The sequence below is a fragment of the Mesocricetus auratus genome, unplaced genomic scaffold (genome assembly GCF_017639785.1).
Source record: "Mesocricetus auratus isolate SY011 unplaced genomic scaffold, BCM_Maur_2.0 Super-Scaffold_100004, whole genome shotgun sequence".
NCBI lineage: Eukaryota > Metazoa > Chordata > Mammalia > Rodentia > Cricetidae > Mesocricetus > Mesocricetus auratus.
The window spans coordinates 98626819-98654699 of record NW_024429189.1 but is presented as its reverse complement, the minus strand read 5'-3'; the positions used below and the strand labels follow the sequence as shown (position 1 = coordinate 98654699).

General features: G+C 44.6%; 1 protein-coding gene across 4 annotated transcripts in view; it reads left to right on the top strand.

The window, feature by feature from the left end:
• Positions 1-27291, top strand: part of Slc23a2 (solute carrier family 23 member 2) — a 92766-nt gene extending 65475 nt beyond the window's left edge. For 3 of the 4 annotated variants that reach the window (XM_040746336.1, XM_040746334.1, XM_040746335.1), the window contains exons 6-16: positions 2105-2193; positions 3136-3200; positions 4297-4478; positions 9151-9271; positions 9428-9584; positions 12850-12997; positions 14093-14198; positions 17800-17929; positions 19128-19265; positions 21615-21710; positions 22876-27291. In XM_040746336.1, coding sequence (XP_040602270.1) covers positions 2105-2193; positions 3136-3200; positions 4297-4478; positions 9151-9271; positions 9428-9584; positions 12850-12997; positions 14093-14198; positions 17800-17929; positions 19128-19265; positions 21615-21710; positions 22876-23108 — 1465 coding nt within the window. In that variant the 3' untranslated portion in view covers positions 23109-27291. Of the gene's footprint in view, positions 1-2104; positions 2194-3135; positions 3201-4296; positions 5044-9150; positions 9272-9427; positions 9585-12849; positions 12998-14092; positions 14199-17799; positions 17930-19127; positions 19266-21614; positions 21711-22875 lie in introns of those variants that run through there. The other variant, XM_040746337.1, reaches the window with a different exon arrangement.
• The last annotated feature ends 590 nt before the right edge of the window (positions 27292-27881 follow it).

Here is a 27881-nt window from a genome sequence, read left to right as displayed (position 1 = left end):
AGCTCCCAGCCACTGTTAGGTGGCTACGACCACCTGTAATTCTGGCTTCAGGGGATTCCATGCCCTCTTCTGGCCTACATACACACAGACACATAAATAAAAATTAAACACCTCCTAAAGATTCCGAATTGGCACCCTGTCCCCATCAGAAGCTGCTCAGTGGGCAAAAACAAGCAGAGCCTTGACTGGTTTCATGATGTTCTTGTGTCAGGTTCAGTCTTTTCCTTGGGAAATGCTCTGCCTACCAACCTAGGGTTACTCCCATTCATTGTCCACATGCTTTTGTAGTATTTCCTGGGAATTTAGTGTTGTCGATAATTTGTTGCCAAAATTTAGAGCCCACACTAATCATGTGTTATTACCAACCTGTGCAGGCAGGTATGTGGCTGAAAATGGTGAGCCCATGAGACCAACATAAGTAGCTCTTACAGCCTGTCTTAGGGGACTTTATTCTAGTGTCTCCTGCTCAGGATCCCAGAGTTCCAGTCAGTGAATGAGCTTCTCTGCAGCCTCACTGTTAGGGCCTTTTGTCTTAGCTAAAATGCTCACCTTAGGTGCCAAGATTAGGTTCAGATTGAGGTTTGATGCAGGAGCAGAACTCAGAGTTAGCCTTGGCTTCTGTCACTTCCCAGGAATAGCTAATGGATGTGATGGTCAGGGTTTCTTAAGTGCAGTTCAGCTGGACCTGGCCATATTACCCTTAACCCCAGTACTCAGGAGACGGGCAGACAGATCTTGGACTTTGAGGTCAGCCTGGTCTACATAGTGTGTTCTAGGCCAGCCAGGGCTCCATCATGAGAGCCTCTCCACCCACCCACACAAATGTGAGTGTGTGTGTATATGTATGTATTCAACTCAATATACATGTTACATTGCCCTAGGATGCCTTGCTTAAAGTCTGAAACTGTGTTAAAGTAGACTTTATTCAGACTGCTCAAAATGAAATCCACCTCTAAAGGCATACTGACATCACATCCCTTTATCCTTCAATATACTCCTAAAATTTTGCGTGAGGAATTTTCATACGCCAATGGCTGTTTTCCCTTTGATGTACACTTTCACTAGAGGTGACCTTCACATTTAGAGGCACTGTGCTCCAGACCCCTCTAGTCAAGTGGCTGACAGGAAGGCCTCTGGCTGTGCTGTGAGACCCATCTCCACTTAGCAATCCACATCCTATCTGCTCTTAACTGAAGTCACTGAGGTGAAAATGGCCAGGAGAAAGGAGCATACTGGGTTCTGGGATTGCTCAGCAGCCAGCTGTTCTGTGGCTAGGGCTACTTGTATTTCTGTGCAGTCTTTGTCCCTGGCATAGACCTTACCAGGAGACTGCTGGACCCTTACCTCATGAGCCAGGCCACTGGCATGGCTGCCTAGGGCATTTAAGGGTGTGTAACTGGCCTCACAGTCCTGCAGACAGCAGGAGCAGGATTTATACTTTATCCTCAAATACTGTGAAAATAGTGATTAAGTTCTTATGCTGTTAACTTAGTTGACATGCCCTACCTTTCCAGTAAAAACAGCAAAATCTCTGTGATTTGACTATTTGCATTCAATTTGAGAATGTGGGCAGGAGATTTAATGGGGCGTTTACCAGGTTACTGAACCCTCTATCTAAAATGTAACTTGCAGTTTTCCTTCTGGGTACATGAGATCATGCATATGATTTTAATACTTGTCTTTTGTGACTAGGTCAGACTTTAACTCACAGATGGAGCAATGGAATAATGAAAAGAAATTGAAAAGGAGGAGGAGGGTTGTACACTGATGTTTATTAGGGAGCCCATGAGCTCAGCAGGAAAGAGGGAAGCCCAAATCCCCAGTGACCCACCCCCAGGGGGAGAGGAAACAGTAGCAGGAACTGGTGTTGGGTGTTAATGCTGAGATAGGGGTCCCCTAGAACTATCAGAGCAGCAGGGGGGTGGGTTGGAGAAGCTAGTGGCCCCAGCTGTGTGCGGTAGATCTTTACAGAGACTCTCTACAGCTGTGCCTGTGTTTACTCATGTGCTGCTTGTCTATGGAAAAGACTGTTAAGCTGTCAAATAGTGAACTACCTCGGTAGTTCCCGATGCCGTGATCATGGTTTTGGTCTCGTTTCTTTTAGGTTACCCCTGTTTCAGGCCAGTGCTTTTGCATTTTTGGCCCCTGCTCGAGCCATCCTGTCTTTAGATAAATGGAAATGTAACACCACAGGTAATTGCAGTTATTTCCACATATGTCATTGGGGTCCTTTAAAGCAGGTGGAAAGGGGGCCTGGACACTGTGCCAATAATTGAGCATGGAATGTACTGGCATAGGACGTACTGGCCTGTAAGCAGCTTAGAGCGCTCCAGTCTGTGGACCGTGCCTGTTTCTGTCTTCACATCCGCTCTTCATCCCTAACCCTAGGGCAAGCAAGGGCCAGAAATGACTTCATTTCTGTTTGCCAACGAAGCTGATAAATATGGGGATAGGATGGAAAAATATTTGTGCTATTTTCCTGCCTCTCTCTTTCAGTGGATTGTAAGACTTACCATAATCACTCTCTCACTGCATCAGCAACCCTTCTCTGAAACATCTTTGCTTTTTAAGGATCTGGCTACTGTGGTTTTCTGCAAATGACTTTCATTCCCCTTCCTTAGTGATTGCAAAGATCCTTATGGAACCTTATAAGCTCAAGGAGTTTGAGAAAGTCAGACCTGTTGTACTTTCAGGATAGTTACACTTTGAGATTCTAGGAGCCAAGCTTTCCTGGTTCCCTTGCCTTCCCTGCTCCTAGGCATTACTTTGTGACCATTGATTTTGATTTAGGAACTGGAAAAGGCCCTGCTTCATCTAGGTTTTTAAAACCTCAGCCCACAGCCTTGCTTTGGGCATTTCAGGTAGTTGCTTGCAAAGAGTGGTTTCTGTGAAGCTGGCACTAGCTGGTACTACCACTTCAGTCAGCCTTTGACACGTTGAGAAGCTCTTTCAACGAGTACGTTTGGTTACTTAGTGTTAGGAGTCCATCTCCAAGCATAAGCCCTATTATCGAAGGTTGAGTTTTAGGAATTGATACTTAAAACAATGAAGAAAAATTTAAGGTTATTATAAATATGTGCTATGAAACATTAGTGTCACTCTAGAAAAACTTTGTCTTTTCTTTTTGTTTTCAAGAGATTACAGTTGCCAATGGAACGGCAGAGCTGTTGGAACACATCTGGCATCCCCGGATCCAAGAGGTAAAGGATGAGCACTGGCCTCCTGTGTCTTCTTGTGTCTCTTCTCACCTTTGGTGCTGATTGTGCACAAGAAACTGCAGCTACCTTTATAAATCTCTTTTGTTTCCAACTACTAGACTATTTAGTTGAGTTTTATGCCATCAGTCCCCAGGCATGCCTGCTCATGTCCTCCAGGGTGATGACTGTGAGTGAGGCTTGTTGGCTGTCAGCGGAAGAGGTTTGGCCGCTTGGTGTCTGCCTGTTGTTAGCTGTCTTACTGCTGTGTTGGAATGCTGAAAACAGCTTGAAGAGAGAAAGCTCAGTGTCAGAGGCTTTGTCCATCTTGGTGGGGAGGTCATGGAACAGCTAGCTGTTCAGCCCATGGCAGCCAGGAAGAGAGCAAGGGTTGCAAGAAGGGGCCAAGACAACTAGAGTTCCCAAGGACACATCTCAGTGTCCACTTCCTCCAGCTAGGTCCCATCTCTCAATAATGTCCTTATATTATGAGCCATCCATTGACTATCCAATTGTCTCTGGAATCTCCATGAGGTGTGCTTGACTAACATGGACATCTCAGTACAAGCAAGTTGATAGTTATACCTATTTGTTGAAAGAAAGATAATTTTTTTTTTTGGGCCAAAGTACTTTTGAGCAGAGTTGATTGAAGCTGTCCCCAGCTGATGAGTGTGTGTATATGTTCATATTGTCACCATGAAATCTTTAGACTTTGTCCAAATGTCATTCTGTGTGACAAAGACATTCCTTCAGCAGCTCTGTCTTTTGGATGTCTTTTGGGGACTTGGTCTTTTAAAGCTGTACTGAAGTAACCCTCAGGGCTGGATTGAAAATGTGTTCTTTTGAGCATGGCGGGGTTTGTCTATTTCACCCGAAGAGAGAAGGCAGGCAGATTTGTCTTCAGTCCATTTCTGCAGCTGGCCTTAAAGCAGCCATGTCAGTTACCTCCACAGAAACCTTTTTGTAGAGCCCTGGGGACTATTCCAGTTGTCATGCTGCTATATGATAATGACTTGTGGCCTTGCCAAAATGTCACTTGTGGTTGCAGGTGACATTCTGAGTGTTTGACATCACTCTCAGACTCTGCCCTTCTTTGTTTCAGATCCAGGGAGCTATCATCATGTCCTCATTGATAGAAGTGGTCATCGGCCTCCTTGGCCTGCCTGGGGCTCTACTGAGGTATATCGGACCCCTGACCATCACCCCCACTGTGGCCCTCATTGGCCTCTCAGGTTTCCAGGCAGCAGGAGAGAGAGCGGGGAAGCACTGGGGCATTGCCATGCTGTAAGTGTTCTGAGAGAACTCCACGGGCAGGGACCATTCTTACCACTGTGTGGGACAGCCTGGTGGGACACTTGAAACAGTTGCACTGACTTGCCAAGAAAGAAATCTGTGAAGATGAAATGTTGGGACACTAAGTTTTATTAGATTCATGTGTGGGATAATTAAGTGATCAGAGTGTAGACATGAGAACAGTCACAGAACTCGAAAGGCAGACCTAGCAGCGGTGTATGGAGAAGGGAGGACTGTTGGATACGGGCAGATGGTGGTTGCCCTTGCCTCTGCCCCTGCCCGTTGAGGTCATGCTAAGTCACATGCAAGTGAGCTAAGTCTCACACAAGGGAAGCTACACTGTTTAATGAGACTGGCAGCAAGGGCTGTTACTGAAAGACCTTTGGATGCTTAACTGATCTCAGAATAGTGCACTCCAATGGCAAGGTCACAGTTTCTCATGGAACCTGCCTTCTTTTTGTACAGAACAGGAAATACATTGAAGATGTCAATCAGTGTTGTGTACTAATGAAGACATAGGATTTTAATCATTTGTAAGACTGAGAATTCAGTAGGTGTAAGGATTACATCATAGGTTAATGCATCAAAGAAGCTATAATTTACCAACTAATAAAAATTTGAAAACTTATAAGAGTTCTAATTTTTTTGTTTTGTTTGGGAATTTTTTTTTAGTGAAAAGTTTTGTTAGAAAGGGAAGGGAGGGGGAAAGGAAAGAGAAAAGAGGTAAAGAGACAGAGACAGAGAGAGGACAGAAGAGAAGAGGGAGACAGGACTGTCTCCCCTTCAGAGGAACAGCGGGAAAGAGAGAAATATTCCATTTTTAATAATGGGCAGGATGTATTAATTGTTTTGACTATGCCTCTCTGCTTTGTATAGTATTTACATAGGTGGTTGAGGTCAGTGTCCTATGTGTTTAACAACTGAAGAAACAGAAGCTCAGAGAGGTAGTGTGACTTGAGCCACATAGCTAGTCTGTGGCCAAGAGTATCTTTTATTTTCACACTTCACCAAAGTCAGTCAAAACATTCTCCATACAAGCATATGTGTATAGATGCCATAAGGGATTTTAACTCCGTGGAAAGCGGTACCAGAAAGGTGTTGTGTCTATAAAACGTTAAAATTTAGGACCCACAACAAAAAGATTAAGGGGAAAAACACGTAGGAGCTTAAAAAAAAGGAAAAAAAAACAAATTTGATATAAATAACTCCTAGTCAGCAAAGAAATTGTAACAATTGCTAATAATTTAGCAGGTAACAGTAGCAGCACTAATAACTAACCATGGAGTGATTGGAGTTGTCCTGGAGAGAATTTATAGGCTTTAAGAGAAATAAAGTCTGTGTAACCCTTTTCTCTCCAGTAGCTAGCAAACCATGTGACCAAAGTGGGGGAAGTTAATAAAAGTAGAGAAAATGGATAAAAGTAGTGCCCAAAGTCGTCTGTCTGAGCTAGAAACCTTACAGGCCGCTTCTGGTAAGGCTGAGATGAGCAGAGTAGCGTGTGCACTTATGGAGGGTTAACTCTAGAGCAGAGAGACAGATAAAGAGAACAGTGAAATTCTTCCAGAGAAATTGCCAAAATGGATTCCGTGCCCCATACTTTCCCTACAAAATCCTTTTAGGAGCTTCATGGCCTGCACAGGCGTCCTCCGTGTGAGTCCACACAGGCTTGTGGCTGCCCCATAAACTCTGTAGCCATTCTCCCATGTCCCTCTTCACTTGCTGCTCCACAGACACCTGGTTTTGAGTGGGACACACGACTCCCACGCCATTTCCTCTGCCGCCTTTCTCGTTTTAGTAGTGGCTTAGGCACACTTCCACTTTGTCACCCTTACCCCTTCCCATTTGCCTCATGCAGCCCAGAACAAGTTCTGCTTGGCTTTCTCTCTGGGGCTTTGCTCCTCATTGGTCCCCAGCGCCCCTTTCCCCACCCCTTTCTGACCATCCCTAGCCTGTCTCCCAGGACCTTTCCTCTGTCCCCTCTTGAAATTCCAGTTTAGACACAAGCTAATCTTTCCTTAAATACCCCCCTGCCTCTCGGTGAGTTTCTTAAATGTATTTGAAAAGAGAACAACAGTACAGTGCAGGTGGGTGTTGCTGGAAACAATGGTGACAGGCGTTGGGGCTCGTTGGGATATCATAGACAGTGTTCAGCTTGAATAAATAGACCTTTTTTTTTTTTTTTTTCTTTTCTAGACAGGGTTTCTCTGTATTGTTTTGGAGCCTGTCCTGGAACTCGCTCTGTAGACCAGGCCTGGTCTCGAACTCACAGAGATCCACCTGCCTCTGCCTCCCGAGTACTGGGATTAAAGGCTTGTGCCACCACCACCCGGCAAATAGACCATTTTTAATACTCTGTGTTGATGTATGTTGGCTTTGGTTTTTTGTAAATTCTGTCCCAGAGGAACTGAAGTGACCTGGGCCCCATAAATGTTTTCAACCTTGACCTAAACTGTTAGACGTTGATGGGCTATCAGTTGACCCAAGTGGCTCCACAGGCAGCCTGTGCTCAGCCAGCATTAGGAGTGTCACAGGAAGTGGGTCTTCTTAGCTAGCTAGTAATGCTGTCCCAGCAATTGGAATACTTAAGCTTAGCTTTGAGGACACGCTCTTGTCAACTTTCCCTCAGGTGGCAAATGAAAAAAGCCACTGGAGACAGAGGATTAGATCCTGTTAGGTGGTTCTGCACATCCTGTGTCCCTTGGTTGTTCTCTTCAGTCCCCTTGTGAGGATGAGAAATGACTTCCAACTTGACAGCCACTAGGTTGATAAGGAAGTGTCAGGATCCTGCATTAGGAAGTTCTGTAGTCAACCCAGGCATTCCTGCCCTAGGACAGGTGTAGAAGGATATGTAATTAAAGCTCAGGCTGCACATCTAGACCTTATCACCAAGTAGTTCAACTGGTGTGACCCTGAATGGCTCTTGGTGCCTGGGGAAAGAGCATAGTCACAGAAGCTGCCCTACAAGAAACTGTGCAGTTTACCTAGTTTTCAAAAATAACTTATACTCAATATAAAGAAATCAGAAGATAAAGTGGGAGAAAATAGTCACCAATCACCTCAAAATGTAAAATTGATCCATGGTGGCATTTGGATAATATCCTTCCCTCCTGATGGTGTGGATGTGGACATGTGTGTACACTTCCTCCTGATGGTGTGGATGTGGACATGTGTGTACACACTTCCTCCTGATGGTGTGGATGTGGACATGTGTGTACACACTTCCTCCTGATGGTGTACATGTGGGCATGTGTGTACACACTTCCTCCTGATGGTGTGGATGTGGACATGTGTGTATACACTTCCTCCTGATGGTGTGGATGTGGACATGTGTGTATACACTTCCTCCTGATGGTGTGGATGTGGACATGTGTGTATACATTTCTTCCTGATGTTGTGGATGTGGACATGTGTGTACACACTTCCTCCTGATGGTGTGGATGTGGACATGTGTGTATACACTTCCTCCTGATGTTGTGGATGTGGACATGTGTGTATACATTTCTTCCTGATGGTGTGGATGTGGGCATGTGTGTATACACTTCCTCCTGATGGTGTGGATGTGGGCATGTGTATACACACTTCCTCCTGATGGTGTGGATGTGGACATGTGTGTACACACTTCCTCCTGATGGTGTGGATGTGGACATGTGTGTACACTTCCTCCTGATGGTGTGGATGTGGACATGTGTATACACACTTCCTCCTGATGGTGTGGATGTGGACATGTGTATACACTTCCTCCTGTTGGTGTGAATGTGGACATGTGTGTATACATTTCTTCCTGTTGGTGTGGATGTGGACATGTGTATACACTTCCTCCTGTTGGTGTGGATGTGGACATGTGTGTACACTTCCTCCTGTTGGTGTGGATGTGGACATGTGTATACACTTCCTCCTGATGGTGTGGATGTGGACATGTGTGTATACACTTCCTCCTGATGTTATGGATGTGGACATGTGTGTATACATTTCTTCCTGATGGTGTGGATGTGGGCATGTGTGTACACTTCCTCCTGATGGTGTGGATGTGGGCATGTGTATACACACTTCCTCCTGATGGTGTGCATGTGGACATGTGTGTATACACTTCCTCCTGATGGTGTGGATGTGGGCATGTGTGTACACACTTCCTCCTGATGGTGTGGATGTGGGCATGTGTGTATACACTTCCTCCTGATGGAGTGGATGTGGACATGTGTGTATACACTTCCTCCTGATGGTGTGGATGTGGGCATGTATACACACTTCCTCCTGATGGTGTGGATGTGGACATGTGTGTACACACTTCCTCCTGATGGTGTGGATGTGGACATGTGTGTACACACTTCCCTCTTGTTGGTATGCACAATAGTTTCTTGGTTGCTTCAAGCTGATTTCTAGTTGTAAAAATACTCTCTAGTATTATTTTATCTGGCATCATTTCCCTTCCATGGAGTGAACTTTACCACTCTTTCCATTTTTTTACTCTAGTCAGAATCAAGAAATGGTAGGCCAGCTGCTTGTGTCATCTTTCTCCAGATGGTAACATTTCCAAATTGTAGTGAGGAGGACTAGCACAAGTTTAGGTGAATGAACTAAACATGTGTAACCAATTAAAAACTGAGTCATTTTAATGCATAGATATAACAATCTTTAATTTTATGAATTTTCTTTTTCTTCTCAGGACGATTTTCTTGGTGTTACTATTCTCACAATATGCCAGAAATGTTAAATTTCCTCTCCCAATTTATAAATCCAAGAAAGGATGGACTGCATACAGATTACAACTTTTCAAAATGTTTCCTGTGAGTAGCTGGTCACCCCACCCCTAACACAGTATGCCTTCAATTCCATTGAAACAGTTGTTCTATATAGCACTGACAGTGGTGGGCGTTGGGTGGTGGTTACCCGGTAGGAAGAGATGCATTACCCAACAAAGATTCTGCCCTTGACCACTCTAGATAATCCTGGCTATCCTCGTGTCCTGGCTGCTGTGCTTCATCTTCACGGTGACTGATGTCTTCCCTTCCAACAGCACCAACTATGGCTACTATGCACGCACAGATGCCAGGAAGGGTGTACTTCTGGTAGCCCCATGGTTTAAGGTTCCATACCCATGTAAGTATCATGAAGGCCCAGCTGGGAGGGACTGGAAGTAGGCAAAAGGCTGATCTTAGAATATCTTTCTAATCGTATATGTGTACGTGCATGCACACGCTTGTATGTGCATGTGCAGGCACAGGTATGGAGGTCAGAGGGTAACCTCAGATGTGGCTCTCATCTCCTCTTGTTGGAAACAGGGTATGTTTGTTGTTTCCACTGCATACTCCAGACTAGCTCTGCTGTGAACTTAGGGATTCTCCGTTTCCCACCTCCCATCTCTGGAGAAGCACTGGCATTGTAGATGTGCACTACTGTGTGGGTTCTGGGGACTCCAACTCATGTCCTCATGCTTCAAATGGCAAACATTTTACCCTCCAAGCCTTCTCCCTAACCCCGAAGCCTGAACATCTTAATGGCTTTTTGGTCATTAGAGAATCAGACAGTGAAAAGGGAAGTTCTTGTCTCCCAGAGGTCAGTTTCCCACACACAGTTACTGACCAGTTCCCCTCTCAGGTTAACTGCTTGGCCTTCTGAGCCCTATTAGGCTCTGAAATCCTGGGCAGGTACCCTGGCCATTGTGAACTGTGTTGGTAAAGATTTGAGGGCCACTGCCCATAAAGGCAGGCATGAAGCTGCTTGGTACCAGAGCTGTCATAATGAAAAGACCTGGAGATTAGCTTGCTGCTCCTGCCTGGCAGAGTTCATGTGATCATTTTACTTTGGTCACAGCCGAGGTGGTAAACTGACACTTATAAGCAGCCGGAAGATGGAGTTCAGGCTTCACTGTTGGGTAACTCATGGCACAGAGCATAGATCTCCACCCAAAGGATCATCTGGAGTCACATGCAGCATTCCACAGATCCAGCCCTGAACTTACTCACGGGAACCAGCGGTCAGAGTGCTGTTACCAACATACTGGGTTTTCTTAGAGTTGAAGCATGAACTTAGCTAGATTGAGCCAGTTACCTCTTGAGCTGTCTTGTTTTCTTATTTTGCAATGAGAAACCCGAAAAGCAAAGAATATTAAGGTTGGGTCAAAGATGACTCCTTCAAGCATGCTGAGTGGTGATAATGTCAGCAACTCGCCTCTTTGTTCTTGGTACTTTCTGAAAGCTGTAACAGACTTAGCCTTCTAAAATAACATTCTCACCATGTGGCGTCTCAGAGAGTATTTATATATACCTATCCTGTTTCTAGAAAAATGTGCTCAGTTCATAAACACACTTATAAGCCAAGAAAAAGTAAGATTAAAGGTCACTTAGTAAGTAATATTGGGAGGATGGAGCAGAGAAAGAGCCTCGGAGTATCCACATGGCCTGCCCAAGCACATGGCTTCCCAGCTGATAGCCTGCAGGAATGATTACAGGTCATCAGCTGTTCCTGTAAGGGGCTCTCCAGGGGCACCACAGGACCTACTTATGAGATGGTGTCACTTAGTACACAGGGTGCATGGCATCACCGTGTGAGTGAGTGAGCTCATAGGGTTCTCTTCGGGGACAGCCTTCAGTGAACCATCTTTTACTTAGTTCCACTAAGTCACCAGCAAGACCCAGTTCTATGCACTTTTACAGCAATTTGGATCAATCTAGAGAGGATGTTTTCAAATACCACAAGCCATATCCTCAGCCTTCAACATAGGAAGGGTTTCCTAGATTAATGTTAATATACAGACTTCTGGTCCAAGATGTCAGTAATGCCAAGGCTTTGTCTGCAAGTGTATCTGTGCATTAGTTCCCTGCCTGGTGCCTATGGAGGCCAGAAGAGGATGTTGGATCCACTGAAACCCGAGTTACGGATGGTTGTGAGCCTGTCTGCTTTTTGACCGTAATCTAGAATTTCCTACTTGAGATGTCATATTAGTTCTAGAAAAAAATTCAGATTTTAGAACATTTCATACACACACACACACACACACACTTTTTTTTTTTTTTTTTTGCAATAGGGTTTCTCTGTGTAGCCCTACTTGTCCTAGAACTAACTATTGTAGACAGGCTAGCCTTGAACTCACAGGGATCCACCTGCCTCTGCCTCCCGAATACTGGGATTAAAGGCGTGCGCTACCAACGCCTGACCACATTTTATATTTTTAAACTAGGGATGTGCGACTGAAAATGATAGAATCTTCCCTCAAAACCAGGGAAGGGAAGATTCTTTAAAGGAAAACCATCATGCTACTACAGTCTAAATATTGTAACCAAAGAAATTTTCTTCTAAAACCTCAGATGGAACTTGACAAACAAGGTCCTTGAACCAAACCTGAGAGAAAGTGCGGGCCACCACCGTGGCTGGGCACGACCTGTGACACCCCCTGGGATGACACCTTGCATCTCTTGCTCCTGCTGTGTCTGCCTCCTCCGATTGCTCCTGGGGTTGGACGACTAACTTTGTAGCCTTGTTTGTACATCCTACTTTGGATGTCTTTCTCTTCCTAAGCCTGTCTTCATTTGAACTTGAACCATCATGCTGTTAGTGTTCATCTCAGAGTACCCAGAGCTACAGGGATGCCTCCTGCCTGAAAATGTTTTTCAGATTTTCCCACTTTGTGGCATCTGGGTTATTATTCCTAATGGTTCAAGGAAGAAGGGCAAGTGACTTTATCAAGGAAAGAAAAAATGTTTAATAAGAGTTAGGCAAATGCAAATACTCAAATGAAATTACAGTGGGAATTTTGTTTGCTTTAAAATAAAAGTTAAACCTGCTAGTAACAAGGTAGGATTACGTATGCTTTGTGTGTCCTTGGTTGCTGAATTTTTCACTTGGTGCCACTAGTTTGTGCCATGATTCTACAGCTGTGCTGTGAATCCCTGATATAAATTCTTACTCTAAACCAGGAATGTAATCCCAGCCCTGTAATCCCCACATTCTGAAAACTGATGCAGGAGGTTTGCCATGAGTTTGAGGCCTGCCTGGGTTAAATAGTGAATACTAAGCCATCCAAGGACGCTGTCTCAAAAAACCAATTTCTGTCTCACCATAGCAAGCAGTGTTAAATTACACTTTAATGGACTCTAGGAACATGACTTTGAGGAAGAGAATTCCCCACCTCTTCAGTTCATTGACTGTTTTTTTCTTAAATAAAGATGAGGAAGTCAACCCTCATTGAGGCCCCTACTTCATGACCTTCCCAGACATCTGGTGTGATTTAAGATTTAAAAGCAAAGGGTTTCCAAAAGCTTTAGAATCCTGCAGAGAGCTTGCAGAGTTCCCTGAGGTCCTTGTAACCTTTGCCAGTCCCTACAGGTAAGTGAACATATCTTTCATGGTTGTTTTCCCTCCTCAGTTCAGTGGGGGATGCCCACCGTCTCTGCGGCTGGTGTTATTGGCATGCTCAGTGCTGTCGTAGCCAGTATCATCGAGTCCATTGGTGACTACTATGCCTGTGCCAGGCTCTCCTGTGCCCCACCACCTCCTATCCATGCTATAAACAGGTATGTCCTAAGCAGACATGCTCATCTAGCCTTGGGGAAGAAGCTGAGAGCTTCGGATGACAGCAACCAAACCATAACTGGCCATTTGTCTTTGGCTAAGTCACTGCCCTGGTTGTCTCATCCATGGCACACAGCAGACTTCTCCTGTCCCTTCTTCCTAGTTATATAGAGGTGGATACATCTCTTCTTAGTGTGGAACCAGAGAAACAGACACCGCATGTTGCCGTTGTTCTTTGCTTGGTTTTGATACGTGTCTATTTTGATTTTCTGTCGTCTTGTTTTCCCAAGTATTCCCAGCCCCAAAAACTCAGAATATTTCTGAGTTGAAGAAAATTCTATTTTTCTCTTATTCACTCTTGACTGCCATAGTCAGACAGATGGGACAACATTTTTGTTCTTTCTTTCTTTCTTTCTTTTTTTTTTTTTGTATCAGATAGTAAGTGTTGTAGATCTGTCAGTGAATGTATTTCAGTTGCCCTTTGAGGCAATCTGTTCAGAGTCATGGGTCACAGAACCAACAAGAACAGCTTCGGAGAGTGTCCCCATGAGCTGTGGGGTTTGTACCTAGTTGGCTTCTAGAAGTCATTAAGAAATTGTTCCTAAGAAGACAGAGAAAGGAGCACAGGCCATGCCTACCTGTTGTTGTCCACCCAGCATGAGCCAGCATGGCTTGCATGAAGTTTCTGGGTGGTTCTTTAAGGCTTTTCACAGTTCTCTCCAGCAGAGCTGTTACACATGATGAGACTACTCAGTTCAGTTTTTAAAAAAGATTCAAAGCCAGGAGTCAGTGGCACACGCCCTTAATCCCAGCACTTGGGAGGCAGAAGCAGGCAGTCACTCTGGCCTATAAAGAGTTCCAGGACAGCTAGGGCTTGTGTCTAATGGGCAGGTAGCCCTCTTAGAGTTGCTGAGCATATGGGGGGTGGGGTTGTCCTCAGTTGGTCAGTGAAGGGACCTGAGATTCCACACACTGCTACCACTTATCACTACGACCCTCCTAAGGGGCATCATTCTTGTAGGTTTCAAGTTTTAAGAGCTGGTTTCCATGTTTCCCTTGAGTGACTGTTTCTCTTTCTCCCATTTCTTTACTTTTAGGGGTATTTTTGTGGAGGGTCTCTCCTGTGTTCTCGATGGCATATTTGGTACTGGGAATGGCTCTACTTCCTCCAGTCCCAATATTGGAGTTTTGGGAATTACAAAGGTACAAATGTTTTCTGGGTTAAATGACTGTCTGTCCATTTCATTGATTGGTCTGACCTGTGACCCTTCCATTATGATTTCCCCCATCTCCTTTTCTTCCTGGATGAGCTTTGGAGTGCCTATTAGGAGACCACCCCTCTCTTGGCCAGCCTGGGTAGGAGGCATCTGGGTGTGGTTGTGGCTTCCTGCAATCTCCAGACATTGATTAAGCATCTGCCTGTGTCAGACCTCTGCTGTAAGCAGAGGGAGTGCCTGATGAGAAAGTTGGAGTTCACATCCTGATAAGGGAAGATCCTCAGAACCCAACAGAGTATGGTGGATGAGAGATACCTGTCTATCACATTAACCTCTGTCCTCAGACCTCTGGGACAGAGTCCCTCTTGAGTGAAATCTAGGGAGTCATGGTGAAGAAGAGCCTGGATCTGAGTCCTCCCCACTCAACCCTACTAAGAACTCTACCTGACATGTCAGCCTACAACTGCCCCACCCCCAAATCCAGCTTCTGTAAGAAAGTGTACTCCAGACCTGTCAGCTTTATTACGGGCAATTAAACCTTATGTCCCAGTTGCCACAGGTAAACAGTGCTATTTGCCAGGATGTTAAGGTGTGCAGGGTGGCCCAGCAGCCATTGGATGTTGTGTAACTAGAGACTGTTGAGACTGGTTCGCTTTTCTTTATGGCATGCATGAGTCATAGGGCTCCTTACCTGAGAATAGAATCCGGAAGTTTTCTAGATCTGTTTGACCCCTAGCCCCATGCAAGATTCTATAACCAGATAAAAAGAAACCCAGTATTAAGTTTGGTTCATATTGCTTACAAATCTGGGTGAGAGGGAGCAGTGTTGAGATACAGGGAACACCCCTGACTTGCTGATCTAAGAGGCAGGGCTGGTGTGAGCCAACTTCAGCTGTGACGATGGCACCATCTGCTGCCCATTGCTCCCAGCACATGGCATGGAGGGAGGGAGACTTTGTGAGCACACTCCTTCAATGGTGATGCTGTAGTCCAAGTGCTGCCTACAACAGGCAGCAGATGTGGAGTCCTGGAGGTAGGGTTTGGTATGACAGCGTTATTAACCAGCCACCCCTGAGCCTCTGTCCTCCCATGAGCCCATGGGCAAATAACTAGTTCCAAATAGGGTGGTTTAACATTGCTGAGAGGACCTTGTGTTTGTCAAGCACCCTCCTCCTGTACCCTTGCAGATAGGAACAGCTAAGGTCAATGAAAGGAAGCACCCTTTACAACATGACCATGGTGCCTCAGGGAATGAATGATCTTTGAATGGTGCCAGCTTCTTCTGAAATGGCACCTCAATAGCACTTCAGTTTTGCTTGTGCGTGGGTGGGGGGAGTGCACACGCGAGTGCAGTCCCCACAAGGCCAGAAAATAGCCTCAGACCTCTTGGTGATGAGCTGTAGACAGTTGTGAGCCTCTAAATATGGGCACTGGAGGACAGTATGAGCTGTTAACCACTGGGCTAGCTCTTCGACCCACCAACACTCATGGATGAGCTGATTGCTGTTGTTGCCAGCCTTGGGAGCTGTTTTTCCAGGCTAAAGCTGTATCACTGGCAAGTCCCTAGTTCTCATCTGACTTAGAGCGGTAAGGTGGGACTTGGGGCAGAAATGTCTATGACTCTAGCCCTGTGGCCAACTAGATAGACTCCCTGCTTGGGGCAAGCAGGCATGAGCTCTGCATTGTTAGACCCCTTACCCTGCTGAATGACTTGGGATAAGCTGTTTTTATGAGCAGAGCACAGCCCCTAAGGTCTAGATCCATGCTGTCTAACATGGCAGTCAGTGGCCACATGTAACTGTGTATATTTAAATAGGTTAATGCTAAGATTTGACTTACTCAGTCACATTGACCATATTTCAAGACTCATTGCACATGCTCAATGGCTGGCAGAGGACAGCACATTCTGGAAAACACTGCCACTGTAGTAGTCTTCTGGACAGACAGGTGTGAGCTATCGAGCCAGGCTTGGTATGGAAGGAGGGTGGTTTGTCCCCCACCCATCTGCCTGCATTTTCTGGCAGCTCTGCTGTTTGCAGCTTTTATCCAGTTACTGCGTTCCTTGGACGTGGACTTACGAATCTTCTCACCAGTTACCTACACCATGCCTCCACTGAGTATAGTCCCCCGTCCCACAGAGAAGGCAACTTACATTAAATGTGTTTACTCTTTCCACGTAAATACACATAGACGCTTATTCTTAGTTATAAATGCCTGGCCTTAGCTTGGCTTGTTTCTAGCCAGCTTTTCTTTTTCTTTTTTCTTTTTTCTTAACCAAAAATGTCAGCTGGTAACAGATTTATTTAATGTTCACTCATCAAGCACAGTGGATAATCTTGAGGGGGAATATGACAAAGGCGTATGTACAATGATGGAAGTTCTTATCATGCAGGCTGCATGAAGGTGCATTTAATTCCTTCTTACCTATTCTCAAAAACATTCAAGTGAAGGCAGACTCAGACTGACTGATAAACTCTTTTGTATGATGAGGTCCTTTGTTTTATATTTTTGTGATAAGAAAATTCAAAATTATTAATGTTGAATTTCTCATCGTACATTCATTAAAAAATAACAGTAAAAAAACCCCACAAACATATAAAGCAGGGCTGTAGATCAGTTAGTTTAGCTGTTGCAGAGTGGCTCAGTTCACTACTGGGATTATCTGCTAAAGAAGGGAAACAAAACCAAACAGCTGGAGGCCGTTCTCCCAGATCCTCAGATCTGGTTAGGATCATTAGCCAGCTTTTCTTATCTTAAACTAACCCTTCCACCTTTTGCCTCTGGGATTTTATCTTTCTCTTTGGTAAATCTTACTCTTTCTCCGTGGGTGGGTGGCTGACCGGCCCCTGACGTCCTTCTCCCCTGTTCTCACTGCTGCTCACCCCTTCCTCAGTTCTCCTTCTGTTTGTCCTCTCTGCCTGCCAGCCCCGCCTATCCTTGCTCCTGCCTCGCTACCGGTGGTTCAGCTCCTTATTAGGACCATCAGGTGTTTTAGACAGGCACAGTAACACAGCTTCACAGAGTTAAGCAAATGCAGCATTAACAAAAGCAGCACACCTTAAAATAATATTCTACCACAGCTGTGAGCCACCATGTGGTTGCTGGGAACTGAACTCAGGACCTCTGGAAGAGCAGCCAGTGAGTGCTGTTAACCGCTGAGCCATCTCTCCAGCCCCCAGATAGGGAACTTTTAAAAAGTTGTGAAAAAAGTGGGGAAGAAGCAGGAACAATTAAGTGTAGGTGCTGTACCCGTGACTCCAGCCCAGGAGGTCATTCCAGCCAAAGCCCACTCAACGAAAGTAACCATGTCCAGGGCGTGGATAAACACCTGAGTTCTCCTGATGCCTGGGGTCACCGCCACAGCTGAAACAGTGAACTGAGGGAGCAGAGAGAAGAATGGAGCGAGGACAAGCGGGGGCCTTGGGTTGTCTCTATAGTAATTAGACACTGAGGTCTAGTTCCTGTTAATTCAAAGCTTAAAGAACTCTTAGACTCTACCCAGGACACTGTCACATTTGCCCTGGGCCCTGGGAGCCTGGGTGGAAGAATGGCAGGCAAGCTTACGTCTGCAACTGTTGTACCCGCAGGTCGGCAGCCGCAGAGTGATCCAGTATGGCGCAGCACTCATGCTGGGCTTGGGCATGATTGGCAAGTTCAGTGCCCTGTTCGCATCCCTCCCAGACCCTGTGCTCGGAGCTCTCTTCTGCACGCTCTTTGGTAAGAGTCCACTTCCCTGGTAGCAGCAGGCTTACCATCACCACTGTTCTTCATATTGGCTGGTTCTTTTATTATTTATTTTTAAATTTAAATTTAAATTAGAAACAAGGTTGCTTCACAAGTCAGTTCCAGGTCCCTCTCCGTTTCCCTCCCCTCCTCCCGTGCCCTCTCCCAATGGCTGATTCTTTTTAAAATCAAACTGCTTATTGTTACTCTTTGAACACAGGCTTTTACATACAGGCTTCAATCTTCAGACTTCCCTGGATTCAGTAGAAGTTTTATACAACAGGAACTCAACACCCAAAATTTGGGCCCCAAAAGGTTTACTTCTCTGTAAACACTTAACTTTGAACAAAGCACAAATACAGACTGGAAACAGTATTTCAGCTCAACCAAAAATAGTCATCATAAAAGGTGTAAAATAATGGTGTTTTTAGCAAATAAGATGTAACAGTAAACCTAACAATTTTATTTTAAATTGTAATAAGCAATGTTTCAAAAAGTTCAAGGTTTGCCTTAGTGTTCAAGCTTAAATGTATGTTAAAGATAGAAGTAATTATATTATGAAAATTAAGATAAAAATCTAGTCTCTTTAATTAGACTTTCTAATTGAGTTAACTCAGATACATTTCCCCCTATAAATGAGCCCTTTAAACCTGGTCACTTTCACAGTGGGACTTTGGATTTGATCTGTACCACAGATAGGATCATTGTAGACATGCCACATTTCTAGTGTGGATTTGATCAAGATGTTTAAATAAAGAGAATGGGAGATGGTTCAGCCATTAGAGCACTGGCTGCTCCTATAGAGGACCTGGGTTCAATTTTCAGCCCCCATCTGACATTGACTTACAGTCTCCGTGGGTACTGGGCACACACACACTTGTGCAGTCATAAATGCAAGCAAAATACTTACAAACATAAAGTTAAAAAAAAACCAAAGCAAACCATTGTCTGTCTACTTGATTTAAAGAAAATGTAGTGTGAAGTTCATGTGTGATGCTGTCATACAGGTCAGATACAGGTGGTCATATTCTAGCCCTGAACCTTCTCTTATTGCCACTAAACTGGTCTACAAGCTGATTTCTGATGGATGGAGAAAGGACATCTAGGAACCCGTCCTCAGCCTCCAGGGATAGCCCATCAGCATGCCGTAGGTGAACCCAATGGAACTATATTCTGATGTTTTTCTCTCCAGGAATGATCACAGCTGTTGGCCTCTCTAACCTTCAGTTCATTGACTTGAATTCTTCCCGGAACCTGTTTGTGCTTGGATTTTCCATCTTCTTTGGACTTGTTCTTCCAAGTTACCTCAGACAAAACCCACTGGTCACAGGTAGGAGAAAGAGCTGTTGAATCTTGGGTAGGAGAGTTGGGATTTCAACTATAGATTCACAAATAGCTCTTGTAGTTGGAAGGAACCTTGGGACCTCAGGTGTATGTTGCTGAGCCTTTTGTCTCTGTCTTCCTTCTGACTGATTATTTCTCTGGAAGCCACAGGGTCCTCTCACAGACATTAACATACTAGCCTTGGGGTGTCCTCAAATTGGTAGTCTCCAGGTGGACGCGACACAAGTGCCAAGGTCTCACTTTTTTGTTTTATTTTGTGTGTATAAATGTTTTTCCTGCATGTGTGTACATCAAAAGCATGCAGGGCCAGAAGAGGACCTAGAACTAGAGAAGCAGAAGATTTCAAGGAATGATATATGTGCTAGAAACGAAATGCTCCTCTACAGAATAATAGGGGCCCTTACCCAATGAATTGTCAGCTCACCAACTCCTGATGTCTCATTTTTTAATGGTTACCTCTCCTTTGGCTCGGTAAAACTTTTGATTTCTCAGACTCATGCTGTATTAAGTTGTGTGATTCCTTAATATTCAACTTCACAGACTGATATGTCTGTCTATTTTCAATTCAAGAATACTTATTTAGGGCCTGGAAAGATTTCCCATGGTTATGAGCTCTTTTTAAATATCCTTATATTGTCTTATGTGTATGTGTTTTTTTGCTGCATGTATGTGTGGGTACCATGTGTGTATCTCATGCCTGAGCAGGCCAGGTGAGGGCTTTGAATCCCAAGGAACAGTTGTGAGCCACATGTGGGTTCTGGGAATTGAACCTGGGTTTTCTGCAAGAGCAACAAGTGTTCTTAACCATTGAGCCAGCTCTCCATTCCAGCCCTAGTTGTGAGCTCTTATTGCTCTTGTAGAGGGCCTGGGTTCGGTTCCCAGCATCTATGTGGAAGCTTACAATTGCCTGTACCCCAGCTCCATGAAATGTAAACCTGTCTTCTTATCTCTGGAAATATTACATACAAATGGTACACAGTCATACATGCAGGTAAACACACATACACAAAATAGATCTTTAAAGCCGGGCGTTGGTGGCGCACGCCTTTAATCCCAGCACTCGGGAGGCAGAGGCAGGCGGATCTCTGTAAATTGGAGACCAGCCTGGACTACCAAGCGAGTTCCAGGACAGCCTCCAAAGCCACAGCGAAACCCTGTCTCGAAAAACCAAAAAAAAAAAAAAAAAAAAAAAAAAAAGATCTTTAAATAAAGAATACCTCTTTTAGCTCCTACCTTTTATTTTAAAATCCTGCTGTCGTGAAGAATGAACAAAGGAGGAACCTTCTTAAGAAATATCTGTTGCTACTGATGTATTATTTTTACAATTGAATAATTCAGGATCATTTGCTCAAGTTTTTTCTTACATAGGCTTTCATGTGTAGTCCAGATGGGCACTGAACTTGTTTAGATAAGGCTGACCCTGAACCTCTCATCCTTCTGCCTCTGCCTCCCAAGTTGCTGGGTTGACAGGCATGTACTACCATACCATACCTGGCTCAAATAAACTAGATAGGAAGCCTGAATTTGAGGTCAGCCTGTTCTACCTAGCGAGTTTCAGGATAGCCAGGGCAATATAGAAAGACCCTGCCTCAAGAAAATAAACAACAGCAGTAAAAAAAGAAAGCCATTTTTAAAGTGGCATGAACAACTAGGCTTTGTGGCTCTCTTGTAATCCCAGCACTAGGAGGCTGACACAGGGCGATTGTCTTGAGTTTGATAAAGCTCTGAGCTGTGGAGTGAGACTTTGCACCTTCCCCTCATCATGGTGTTATTGTTTTGTTATCCACTTGTAAATTTTTTTGCAGCATTACAACAGCCATTTATAAAAGGTTTAATTTTTATGTGTATGGGTGTTTATCTGCATCATGTGCATGTAATGCCCATGGCGGTCAAAAGAAGGTATTGGATCCCTAGGAAGTTATAGACAGTTGTGATCCACCATGTGGGAACTGAACCTGGATCCTCTGGAAAAGCAGCCAGTGCCCTAAACTGCAGAGCCATCTCCCAAGCTCCATAACAGCCATTTTTAATTCTGAATCTTTTATAAGTCTATAGACCATACCTCAATATCTCCACAATTTATTATAGTTATTGTCATTTTATTCAGTTCATCTACTATGCACTATGTTAAAACAATGGAATTATTATTGGATGCTTGCATAATAGTTTTATATGTTACTGACAAGAGTATGTATATGTGTACAACTGAGACTTTTATATGTTCAAGTCCTGGGTTGACTTCCAGAGGTGTCTACTCCACTGCCCTTTTCTGAGTCAAGGACAGGCCTGCCCTGGCTACAGTGATGACTCTTAATGGTGGTCTGTTCTTATCCAGGTATATCAGGAATTGATCAAGTACTGAATGTCCTTCTCACAACGGCAATGTTCGTAGGAGGCTGTGTGGCGTTTATTTTGGACAATACCATCCCAGGTATGTGCTGTATGTCAGGTTGCTCGTGCACAAGCAGCTCTGCAGAAAGAGTAAGGCCTTAGTGTAGCCCAGGTCCCAAGCCTTGTCGTCTGCCCTGCCATACAGAAACAAGAACCACAAATAGCACTCAGTGACCTCTGCCTGTGAGTACCAGCTACTCACGAGTCTGCAGCAGGGGGATCCCTCAAGCACAGGAACCAACCTGGCTAACATAATAAGACCCTGTCTTGGGAGTAGGCATAGGAATAAATCAGTTCAAAGCTATCACTGGTAAAAACTGTCTTCTAAAGTAGTTGAGATGAAACTCTATCCAAATGACTGTTAAGAGACAGCACATCATCCCGTGTGTGGTGAGAAGGCAGAGGGATGCCTCAGGCGCACCGTGGGTTCCTGTTTCCCTTCTCACCCGAGCCTGGTGCCCTGTGATGGGCTTTCATGGACTCCTGCACAGTCTCGAGCTACTGGTAAATCTCTTAGAGATGGCTGCTGTGCTGTTATCAGATGCTGCCTTCAAGCTCAGATGACACAGCCCATCTGTCTGATGTGTCTGCCATGGGCTCCATGGAAATCTTGTGAATGAGACATTTTAGTAAACTTGAAGCACAAGAACAGAAAGCAGGGCATCTCCTATCTCCACATCAAACTTGGGCAAAGCAGTGAGAGCTTCGCTGAGGGCAGTGGCTCCTTGAAGACATTGCATGCTTACATTGGTCGTTTTTGCAGCACATTTCATAATAGATTTTGAAGGGGCTGTGGTGAGGTGACTAGACAACCAGTTAGGAAACTAGATCAATATGATACCCAGGAAGGCAGTCACATGGTCAGACCTCAGCAGTAAAAACTGAGTCCTGTGAAAGGACAGGCAGGACATGCACTTCAAAGTCACTTGGCTGTGGAACACGAGGAACAAAGAGGGATAGTGATCCCAAGCTTTTTATTTGGGCACCTGGAGAGTTAAGCATCTTCAATTTCTCAGGTTTTCTGTTGCTGTCAGTGGGTAGGTTGATTTTTAAAATGGTGTGTGTGTGTCTGTGTGTGTGTGTGTGTGTGTGTGTGTGTGTGTATGTCTGTTTCTGTCTGTCTGTGTATCTGTCTGTCTATCTGTGTCTAACAATCCTCATTTCCAAGATGATAAGTATTCTTTTTGTGTCTGTGTGTGGAGCAGGTACCCCAGAGGAAAGAGGAATCAAGAAATGGAAGAAAGGTGTGAGCAAAGGAAGCAAGTCTCTTGATGGCATGGAGTCTTACAATTTGCCATTTGGCATGGACATTATTAAAAAATACAGATGCTTCAGCTACCTACCTATCAGCCCCACCTTCGCAGGCTACACATGGAAAGGTTTTGGGAAGAGTGAGAACAGTCGGAGTTCAGACAAAGACTCCCAGGCCACAGTATAGCCTTTGCTGTGCCCTGTGGCCTGGCCACAGTGAGGCATGTATCTGTAGTCCCTTGCTGAGTAACAAGAAGATATATGTTTGTATATCTACGTTGGCATCCTGCACCTCAGAGCTAAGACAGGTTGCACATCACTCTTCTGGTGTGGGTGGTGATTGTGTCCAATATGGTGTCTCGCTTGTCTCCTTATTGGTTCCCTATCCTTTTCATGTCCATTGCTGGCCTTGGTCACTGAACTTGAAGTCACAGTCCTGCTATTGGAGTGGGCTTGGTCCTGCTTTTAATTTTCTGCTGCACAGACTTCCAGTGCCCTCTTTCCTGCAAGCCACTTCAAGGTCCAGGGGTTTCTGCTTCTAAACACTATGTCCCACTCTTCTCCCTTGATCTCAGCTTGAGTCCTGCAGACACCTCTTCTGGCCAAGGGGCTACCAGTGTCCTTAATTTGTCACATCTGCCTGGTCAGATGTTGTCCCCAATACCCAGGAGCCTATTGACCTGACTGAAACCAGTGACATGGCTGACCTATGCCTAGATGTAAGTATGCATAAGGTCTGTATAGCTACGACTGGGTGGAACTCTGTTTAGGAGATTGACAGAGATTGAAAGGTCCTGAGTCAATGGGATTCTCAACTTCTCTCCTCCTTACCATCCTGGTCCCATCCAGGTCAGCACAGTTCATACTAGTCTGTTTTACTGGCTGAGACAACCTATTTGACATTTTCACTGCTGGCTGGTGTGACGGGTATAGAGTGCTCACAGATAAGTCTGTGGGCGTCTTGGCTCTGCTGTCCTGTACTGTTGTGTGTGTTTTTTCCTATTTAATGTTATGGCTGTAGCAGATATTTGAAGTCAGTGTTTTCCATGTGAACTTCTAACCTTGCATCCTATTCCTTGTCCTCTGCCTGTTACCCCATTAAGAAAAGAACCAGTGTGTGTAAAGCTGTGGGGTGCTATCAGGGAAGCTTCTTGGAACGGCTGTGAAGGCCAGTGACCATTGTTGTGGATGTGTTTTGTACTGCTCGATACCATGAAAGTGTAAATACTATAATGTCTAAGCTATTTATCACAACTGACTACTGGACCAGAACCCAGAAACATGGGTCAAGTTACATGTGAATTTGTTTGGTGAAGAAGGGAACCTGGGACAGAAATGCAGCCATTTCCTTCTGCTGCAACTCATTGCTGGTAGATCTGGCTTAATAGGACTTTGTGTGGATTGTCAGGTCACATGTCACTGGATCTTGATTCTTGTGAAAGGGAAGATTTGATCCCTTAGCCAAATAGCCTGGGTAATTCATTTCAGAAGACAGTAAGAAAAGCACTACTGGGTGCCCTCTGTGAAGTGTTCTAACATAGAACACAAATTCTTGCTTACAATTGACTTGTATTGATTTGGTTTTGGTTTTCAAGCCAAGGGGGAAAGCCAAGACACAGAGTAATGACCTTGCTTCATGAGGTTGTACCTCTTAATGACTGTGGACCTGGCTGAACCATGCATGGCAGTGGGCATCCCCCCACCCTCCATCCCCCGCAAGGTATGACTCTCAGTAGCCTTCTATCCACAGAATGTGTTTCTGTACCCCAGCCCTCAGGCTGGTTCAGTGTCACCGCATTGCCAGACCTTTTGTTTCATTTCATTTCTTTTTTTTTTTTTTAAATCTCTGCACTTTTTAAATCTCTGGGTTTTGATAACACATCACCTCAGAGTCACCGCATTGTTTGGCTAAAATCTTACTCCAGATTAAGAACTTGGTTTCTAATTTGTATTTAGTTTTATGTTTTCTAAATGTATATTCGGAGTAATTAGTGCTTTGGAAGCACATTGGTGAGTAGCTTTTGTCCCTCCTTCCTTAGCAAGCCTGTGTGGATGACAGCTCTCCTGCTCTGTATTTACTCTGTGGCCTCAGTTTGCATTTTGCTTAGTTTATCCAGTTTCTCTGTCCAGAAGCTCCTGAGATTTGCAGCATTGTGGTGCTGCTGCAGGCAGGAGTTAGGAGTTTACACAGAAGTGTGAGAACAGCCGGTAATCCCGGAGCAGTGTCCTACCTGTTACACCTGTCCTGCTGAGTGCCACCTGTCCTGAGCAACTCCCTGAGTCTTCCCATTTGGTTGTAATTTGCTCTCGCCACTGTTAGTCTAGGGCATGAGCTCAGGAAGTATCTATATGATCAAGGAAGTGCTATGCCAATATCTCCCCTTGGAAACAGGGTTGGGACTTCATGCTTCTTCAGAGTCAGCTTTTGGTATTCTTGGAAGGAAGGGGCAGGAGGTAGGAGGGAAGAGAGCAGCCCCACCAGGTGCCCCATGTTGTGTCATAAGGTTTGTCCATGCAGCATGCAGTCCCCCAGAACATTTAGGGAAGGTGCACTTATATGCCTGGAGAGGAGTTTTACGGGGACATGGTGACCATGTGTGTTCTGTCTGGTAGACCTTGCGTCTGGCTTGTTGGCCTGCACTGCTGGGACTTGCTGTCTTTTGTCTGCCAGTGGGCAGCTGAAAAGTTTCAGATATGAGCATCCTTTTAGGGCATCCCATCTCTAGTTCTCACAGTGAACACTTGCCTCTCAGAGCAAGCATTGGTGTCAGCATAGAAAGCGGTGTGTGTGAACAAGGACAGGAAGTACTGTCCATGGCCTGTGGGGAGGCCCAGGTTGGAAGGGAATGGGGAAGGGTAGCAATCTTTTTAAGTGATTTTCATTCTCATTTATGAGTTAAACCTTGATGCACTGGGACATTTATGCTCAGAATCTCTCTTAAGAGGGTTTCCAGTGTTAACATTTATTGGGATTGATCCAGGCAAAAGAAGTAGTTTTACCAGGCAAGCTGGAGTGAAGCATTGTGGGTCCTACTGGTGTCCCATTTCCACTCTAACAAATTCACATGCAGGATTTACTTTATACTGTAGAATACTGACTTTCATGATGACAACTTGATTTATGCATGAATATCACAGTATTTCCATATAGTAAAACAACATTTCTGCCCAGGATAATAATCAGTTTTCCAGGGAGGGAATGATATAATTTTCATGACAATGTCATGTGCTGATAGAATTTCTCCATTGATGAACCTCTAGTATGTGTGTATACTTTATTTACCCATGTGTATATTTTATGATCATGACCTAAACTGTTAATACTTTCATTCATGTCCCAGTTGCCACACTGATATTGGCAACTGAGACTTATAGTTGGCAAGTTTAGTCATCAGTCATACCAGTGTCACAGAGGTGAAGCCTAAGTTTAGAACCCATCTGGCTAGAAAACAGGCAGCATCCTGCAGGTGGCTGGGCTTGGCATAGATATTTGGCTGCTGGTACCAGGCTTGGCATGGCTTGGAGTGAGGGCCTAATTACTCAGTTGTTGCTGGACGTCAGCTGTGCACACCCAAGCATGCCCACTGCATACTGGGTTAGTGCACAGCTGGACCCGAGCTTTCACAGAGAGCGCTGGTCTCCAGGAAACTGTCTTTTGGGCCAGGGTTTCACATACTGTACTTTGTTCTCAGTCCCCTTAAGATTTGAACACAGAATAGGACATTTTCCACTTTCCACTCTCCCTCCAGTCAGACCCCAAGTAAAGTCCCTTATGTGCCAGCATTCAGCTTTCATCCAAGGAACCCAAAGCACAGAGGTGCTAGGGACCCCTTTGCAGCAGCCTCACAGACCTCTGCATCCTTCTAGGATGTTGGCTGCCTTGTCACCGCTCTGATACCCAGCATTCTCAGGTTGCCGTATGTTTCCTGGTGTTTAGAACACTCATGCCAACGTCGCTGTCTGACACCATCTGACAGTTCAGTGAACATCCTTTTCTGTCCGTTCCTATCAACTTTTATTTGACACATTAATCAGTTTCTGACTGTCCTTAAAACAGTAGAGATGCCTCTATTGTATTTGAGTTTTGTGACTGACTTTACCTATATATCTTCCTGGGGTTTTGTTTTTAATTTTTATTTTGCATACTGAGGGTATTTGGGGTGGGGTTGTTTTTTGAGATGTGTAATTCTTTTATGGAGTTTTTAAAAAGAATTTTCATATTGTTTTTCTAACATGGCTTCATTAAACGTTTAAGTATTTTAAAAATATGTAATATTTGGACCAGATGTTGTGAATAATAGTAGAGATAAAGCTATTTTATTCTGTATTTTTAAAACTGTTCCGTACAAATAAAAGCTCTCCTGGATGTAGTTCTGCTGTCGTGTGCCTCTTTTTTTTTTTTTTTTTTTTTTTTTGGCTAGAATTCAATTAAGAGCCACATGTTTTAAAGTTCTTAAGGAATAGAATCAGTGGGATGAAAAATGTGCGTACACACACACATGCATGCATGACTTTATTATATATAATAGTTAATATATTCCATATATAATAGTTCATATATATAATATATGTGGGAATTTATTAAGTCTACTTACATTAAAATAATAAAAGCTGAATCACACATGAGACGATAAGAGCCAGGTAGTTGTTCTGTGCTTGGTTGGATGCCTCAGTGGTTAGAGCCCCTCTGTGACTGCCTCTCCCTGGAGAGGCCAACAACCCAATAGTTGCTTAATTCACAAGGTGGGGTGCCTAGCAGTCCCAGTCCAGTGCCATAACCCCGGCAGCTTCCTGGAAGGATGCTGGTTCTCAGCCGGGGTTAGAAGCCTGGAAAACCGGCTCTGACATCAGTGCGGGAATCGGCTGTAGCAGCAGGTGAGTCCAGAGAAGGCCCAGCCATGCAAGCACGAGGCCTGTAGCCTTCCTTCTCAAACCTTCATGCCCCTTTAAAAAATCTGAA